General features: G+C 34.3%; 1 protein-coding gene across 1 annotated transcript; it reads left to right on the top strand.

The window, feature by feature from the left end:
* The first annotated feature begins 3,832 nt into the window (after nt 1-3,832).
* Nucleotides 3,833-7,016, top strand: DEFB126 (defensin beta 126). The gene is made up of 2 exons (XM_054466856.1): nt 3,833-3,929; nt 6,659-7,016. Exons 1-2 carry the CDS (start codon nt 3,872-3,874, stop codon nt 6,955-6,957), a joined length of 357 nt encoding a protein of 118 aa, XP_054322831.1. The 5' UTR covers nt 3,833-3,871; the 3' UTR covers nt 6,958-7,016.
* The last annotated feature ends 309 nt before the right edge of the window (nt 7,017-7,325 follow it).

The raw sequence follows: 7,325 nt of genomic DNA, 5'->3' as shown, positions 1-7,325 counted from the left end.
ACAATTCTGGAAGTATAAAAAAAAGAGTGTTACAACACCCCAAAGGATCGCACTAACTCTTCCACAATGAACCCTAACCAAAATGAAATCTTTGAAATACCAAACAAAGAATTCAAAATATTGATTTTAAAGAATCTCAGTGAGGTCCAAGAGAAAGTAAAAAATCAATATAAATCAGAAATACAATTCAGGATATGAATGAAAAATCTACTAAAGAAATAGATTTTTTAAAATAGTTTTTTCGTTGTTTGTTTGTTTGTTGTTGTTGTTGTTGAGATGGAGTCTTGTTCTGTCGCCCAAGCCAGAGTGCAGTGGTGTGATCTCAGCTCACTGCAAACTCTGCCTCCAGGGTTCAAGTGATTCTCCTGCCTCAGCCTACTGAGTAGCTGGAACTACAGGTGTGTGCCACTACGCCCAGATAATTTTTGTTTATTTTTAGTAGAGACAAGGTTTCACCCTGTTGGCCAGGCTGGTTTTGAACTCCTGACCTCAAGTGATCTGCCCACCTTGGCCTCCCAAAATGCTGGGATTACAGGTGTGAGCCCACTGTGCCCAGCCTAAATAGTTTTTTTAAATGAACTTCTGTAAATGAAAAATTCATTTAAGAAATTACAAAATATACTTGAAAGCTCTAACGATAGACTAAACCAAGCAGAAGAAAGAGGTTCAGAACTTGAAGACAAGTCTCTCTTGAATTAACCCAGTCAGACAAAAATAAAGAAAAAATAAGTTTAAAAATGAACAGAGCCTTCAAGAAGTATGAGATTATGTAAAGTAACTGAACCTATGAGTCACAGGTATTCCTGAGGAAAAAGAAAAAGTGAGAAGTTTGGAAAAACTATTTGAGGAAGTAATTGGGGAAAACCTCTTTAGTCTTGCTAGAGATTTAGACATCTAAATAAAAGAGGCTCAAAGAATGCCAGGAAGATACATTGCAAGACAGACTTCATCAAGATATGTAGTCATCAGACTATCTAAAGTCAACATGAAAGAAAAAAATTCTAAAATCAGCAAGAGAAAAGCATATAGTCATCTAGAAAGGAAATCCCATCAGAATAACAGTGGGCTTCTCAGCAGAAACCTTACAAGCCAGAAGAGATTGGGTCTAATTTTTGGACTTCTTAAAGAAAAAAAAAACAAACTGTCAAACAAGAATGTTATATCCTGCTAAACTAAGCATCATAAATGAAGGAGAAATAAAGTCTTTCCTGACAAGCAAATGCTAAGATAATTCATCATCACTAGACCAGTCCTATAAGAAATGTTCAAAGGAATTCTAAAAGTCAAAATTAAAGTTCAATACTCACCATCATAAATACACACAAAAGTACAAAACTCACAGGTTTTATAAAACAATTAATTGAGACTACAGAGCAACTAGGTAAAAAATTAACATTACAACAGGAACAAAACCTCATATATCAATATTAATTTGAATAAAAAGGGATTAAATACCTCCACTTAAGGGATATAGAATGGCAGAATAGATTTAAAAACATGAACTAACTATATGCTGTTTACAAGAAACTCATCTTATTAATAAAGACACGAGTTCAGGTAAAGGGGTGGAAAAAGATGTTCTACGCAAACAGAAACCAAATGAGAGGAGGAGTAGCTATACTTATATCAGATAAAGTACACTTTAAATCAACAACAGTAAAATAAAACAAAGGAGGTCATTATATAATGATAAAAAGATCAATTCAGCAAGAAGATATAACCATCCTACTAAATACATATGCACCTAACACAAGAGCACCCAGATTCATAAAACAAATACTACTAGACCTAAGAGGGATGAGAAATTACCTAATTGGTACAATGTACACTATTCTGATGATGGTTACACTAAAAGCCCAGACTTTACTGCTACTCAATATATCCATGTAACAAATCTGCCCTTGTACTCCTAAATCTATAAAAAAATTAAAATTTAACAAAAATAAATAAAACACATAGCTAAAACTAAAAAAGCAAAAACAAAAAACTTACTATGCTAAATATTCATAAAGATGTGGTGAAAAAAGTGAACTCTCAAATATTGCTAGTGGGAGTATAAAATGATACCACTTTGGAAAACAATTTGGTAGTTTCTTTTTTTTTCTTTTCTTTTTTTTTTTTTTTTTTGCATTCCAGAAAAAAATATTTACAGTAACTGTGGAACACAAAGGTTTATTACATCCATAATTAACATGGAACATTTACTTATCAGTTTGATAAGGACAACACTGAGACCTCTTAGGACAGAGAGAAAGGGCAATTTTCAAAGGAAAAAAGCATAGTATACACATATTTAATAAGTAAAACATACACATAACCTGTGACTCAGCTATTCTACTTCTAGCTGTTTATCCAAGAGAAATGAAAGCATATGGCTACACAAAGAGTTGCACACAAATTTTCAGTGGCAGTTTTATTTGTAATAGCTAATATCTGAAAACAATCATAATGTTCATTGGGGGTAAATGGATAAATGATCATATATGCATAAAAAGGAATACAAGCAATAAAAAGGAATGAACTATTGGTACATGAAACATATATGATTCAAAATAATTGCCTTGGATGGAAAAAGCCAAGCAGAAAAGTATTCATGCTATATTACTTCATTTATGTAATATTCAAGAGAATGCCAAGAAAGCTACAAGAACAAATAGCAGGTCAGTCGTTGCCTGGGTATCATGGAGGTAGAGGGAGGGAAGGGAAGAGGAAACAGTGGATACCAAAGAGGAATGAGAAACATTTTGAGAGTGAAGGATATATATATACATTATGTTGATTAAGGTAATGGTTTCACCAGTGCATCTTTTGCCAAGTTCATCAAATTATACACTCTAAATAATGCAGTTTAATGTACATCAATTATATCTCAATAATTTGGAATGAAAAAAACTCCTCACAAAGAACAAAACCTCTAGGACCTTATAGCTTTCAGTCACAATATAGTCAGGCACTCGAAAAAAACATTTAACACAAATAAAATTCTCTTTGAATGCCACCTTAAACTCAATCCCATCCAGAGAAAACAACTTTTATTAGAATGACATGGATTTGCGTTTTTAGTTCATGCATTTACTTATATACACATACATATAACTTTTTTCACATAAATTAGAATCATTACTATGCATATTGTTCTAAAATGTTGCTTTTTCACTCAAAAAATGTTTAGTAAGATAAAATCTGCACTCTTTTTAACAGAAGCACAGAATTAAATCATATGGATGCACTTCATTTTATGCTACTCTGCAGAGTGACAAGACTTCTTTGTGCATATATCTTTGAGCACTTATTTATTTCTTTATAAAAGGCTTTCTAAATTTCCAGATCATCAACAAAGCATTAATTTGGTCAGTTAAAAAACAATTGCTTATATCCTTCTCTGAAAAGAATAATGTACAGAAAAGAACTATATATATATGAATAATATGTCATAAGTGTTCAGAAAGACATTGTATTTTAGGTGGAGAGACACAGAGGTGACCAGACTGCTACATGCAGTAAGATGAACCCTGATAGAACTAACACTGGAGGCTGTGAAAAAACAGCTAGGAGTACCCAGCCTTGGTAGAGCAGCATAATTTCTTCCTGTAATTCTTTCTCTCCAAATTGCCATACACTTCAGCAGAGTTTGCAACTTCTCTTCTAAGTCTTTATCCTTCCCCCAAGGCATGCCTAGCACAGGACTCTTGAACAGTGATGCCTCAATTAGAGTTGCTGGCCAATAGATTGAAGCTATGTTGGCACAATATCCTACATCCTCCCAATCTACTGGCTGAGCCCAACCCCACCTAAGAAGGACAATAAAGATCTGTGTTCAGCGTCATACTGAATAGAGACTTCTGGACTCTATAGAACCCACTGCCTCCTGATGAAGTCCCTACTGTTCACCCTTGCAGTTTTTATGCTCCTGGCCCAACTGGTCTCAGGTAAACAGAATCTTGGGGAAGAAGAAACACTGGCCTAGAACAGGGTCCTGCACATGGAGTCCCTATTTCTAAGTGGTCTGTGGAAATGGGGTCTGGCTTCTCACTGGGAGCCGGGCTGAGATTTGTCCTACTTCTTCAGACCACCTCTGTTCTAAGAAACTTGAAGGCTCTCAGGGTAGAGCAGGATCTGTGATCAGAGCTGGGGAGGAGGGTAAGGCAAATCCCATAAAGTTGCCTCCAAAGGTAGAAATGATCTTGAAATCCCAAACTTCTATCCTGTCACTTTGGGTCAGTCCAGTCAAGCCTTGCCTCATTTCACTTTCTTTTTTTTGCCGCCGATATTCCCTTCTGAGGTAACAATTATATAATATTACTTCCACCAGTTTTCTTGGTCTTACAGAGAATGTCTCTGATTTTTTTGTTTGTTTGTTTGTTCTTGGATGTGGTTAACAGAACAGGGAAGGCTGTTTCTATATATGTATAGGACTGTAAAATGGAAAATGAAAAAAAATTCTGTGTGGGAACTATTGGAAGTCTATATCAGATTTCAGCTCTGTTTGTGTAAGCATTTCTTATTTTTAATTTATTCTGTAGCTTATATTTACAAAACCAAGACAAGAACACTGAAAGTGATTTAGAAATAAATTGGCCACATTTCATCACTGCTTGCGTTTTTTCACTTGTAACCAACTGATATATGAGTTTATAACCTGCTTTATTTTTTTACCTACGATTCTATCAGGAAAATTTTCACAGGTCTTGAATATTCCTTGAAAATACAATTTGCAATAGATGCTTATAATTCTGTCATATTTTTGTACCAATATTAACTTGGAGAGTCCTTAATTGTGTGTTATTTGGATTATTTTTTCTAATGTGTGAGTACTGTACATAACATTGTACAACCTTATTAATATATCATTGTGAGATTCTCTGTATAGGTAAATTTTAGAAGTTCCATTGCTTGGTCCAAGCGTATTATTTCTTCTAAGTTAACTGGCACATATTGCCAATGGTTACTATTGGAGTATTTGTATTTTTAACATTTGTATTTCATATTTCTTGCAAATATTTTCAAATATATTGGTTGCTTCTAAAATGCATTATTTATTTGAGACACATAATTTTCATTTTCATGATGTCAAATCTATTGGTGTTTTCTTTGCATTCTTCCATTAACTTAGAAAGTCCTTCTCCATGTTGAGAACAGTTACTCACCTATGATTTTGTTTTTTACACTGGACTCAATCCCACCTTTTACATAAGGCACAATGAAATAAACTAACATTCTTTAGTATAATTTCCTAATGGGTTATATAATAACTCCATAGCCCGCCTCTAGAGATAGTAGTTTATATTCCCTAATTTGCAGAAATGTTCAAATTGATAGTGGATAAGAGGAAATTATAATGTTCTCATGGTTGTCTCAAAAGATGTTTCAGGCCTACTGCATCCTTGAAATTCTATGAGTTTAAATTGCCTGATTTCTCCCTCTGTCTCTGGAACATTAGTGACATACATCGACATACATCACATACTTGTATGTCGTCCTTTTTCTACACTTCGTGTGTGTGTGTATATATTCTAACATATACATATATATAATGTTAAAAACTCAATCATCAGAAGAGGATTAAACAGCTGATAAGGGATAATAGTAGTGGTAATAGCATTCAAAAACATTTGCTCTGTTCACTTACTGTCAATTACCTCATATTTCTTTGATTTATTGTACTTATCACAATCTGTAGTTATTTTGTTTATTCATTTACTTGCTTATTTTCTTTCTCCCCCTCTCCAATGTAAGGTCCTCAAATCGTGTCTTTCTGTTCATTGTTTTATTCCCTGCATCTTGCAGAATTCTTGACATGGTAGGCACTCATTATATACTTATTTATTAAGTACAGTAATGAGTTAAGCAAGATAAGAAAGAGCTCCAACAGCACTCTAGGGCCTCTATGTGTTAAACCATGTGATGAGATATTTTCATATGTATATAATATGTACACATATTTAGGCAAACCCTGCAGAATGTCTCCCTAATGAATATATTTCTAATAGAATGGCTATTTTTATTCTCAAAATTTTGTAAAATGTACTTATATCTCAATATCATATAGGCATATAGATATAGATGAAAATTTTTATTTATCTTTCCATAACTTGACATGACATTTTTAACCAGATAATATGTCAGACGGACCTAGAGTTATCTTCTAAATATAATTTTTAGGATCTCAGAAACATGTAAGGGACATTTTGAAAATCTCACCAATTGGCAACAAAAGCCATATGTGTTTCAGTAATGGTGAGAAAGATGACAGCAATTATTTTAGCATTTCTTATTTTTGAAATGATAGTTTTAAATTTTGTTTAGATGTTTGTGTTTTAGCTACATTTTAGGAAATTGGTTGGGGATTTTGTGTTCATGTATAATAACATGCTATAATTTTCCCATTTAAAATCATGGGAAATAGGCCCCTGGTAAGTGTTTGTATACAGAATTCTGATTTCAGAAATGAGAATCTCATACATATCTAAAGAAGTCTATGTGTGTTTATATTTACAAAATTTCACTTAATCCTCAAAGTAGGTATTTATGATTAGGAAAAACATGCTAAAGCAACTGGAAAGGCACTTGAATAAACAGTGCTCAAAAACTATTGCTATTTTTTATCCTCCTGTGATAAATACTTAGGCTTAATAATCTATATAATTCCTTTATTCAGGTAGTTGGTATGTGAAAAAGTGTCTAAACGATGTTGGAATTTGCAAGAAGAAGTGCAAACCTGAAGAGCTGCATGTAAAGAATGGTTGGGCAATGTGCGGCAAACAAAGAGACTGCTGTGTTCCAGCTGACAAACGTGCTAATTATCCTGCTTTCTGTGTCCAAACAAAGACTACAAGAACGTCAACAGTAACAGCAACAACAGCAACAAGAGCAACAACAGCAACAACAACAACTTTGATGATGACTACTGCTTCAATGTCTTCGATGACTCCTACTCCTGTTTCTCCCACTGGTTGAACATTCCAGCCTCTGTCTCCTGCTCTAGGATCCCCGACTCATTAAAGCAAAGAGGCTTATTCTGGTGTCAGTTTTCTCTCTACAGCCCCCTTCCCACTTTCCCTCCATTCAACAGTGTCTGGAAGGGCACCACAATTTCATTGCACTAGCATTTCTATGGTAGAAATGCAAATAAGATAGGGGCCAGGAACAAGTGAGGGTTAGTCCAAAACACTCACTCAGGAATGATAGATAGTAGCAATGTCATCCTTGAAGACAGTTCTAGGCCCACAGCTTGCCATAGCAATTATCATCAAACTTCATGTACATCAGAAACACCTGGAGAGATGGCTAAAGCACAGATTTCTGGGGCTCACTTTTAGTTTCCA

The sequence above is a fragment of the Pongo pygmaeus genome, chromosome 21 (assembly GCF_028885625.2).
Source record: "Pongo pygmaeus isolate AG05252 chromosome 21, NHGRI_mPonPyg2-v2.0_pri, whole genome shotgun sequence".
Taxonomy (NCBI): Eukaryota; Metazoa; Chordata; class Mammalia; order Primates; family Hominidae; genus Pongo; species Pongo pygmaeus.
The sequence above is the reverse complement of the archived record's forward strand: the minus strand, read 5'-3'. Positions and strand labels throughout refer to the sequence as shown.

What these genes read in the sequence shown, in the direction of transcription:
- DEFB126 (XM_054466856.1), top strand. Translation starts at nt 3,872, where the DNA reads ATGAAGTCCCTACTGTTCACCCTTGCAGTTTTTATGCTCCTGGCCCAA. An exon ending in CCTGGCCCAACTGGTCTCAG is followed by an intron (nt 3,930 to 6,658) that starts GTAAACAGAATC and finishes TCCTTTATTCAG; the next exon opens with GTAGTTGGTATGTGAAAAAG.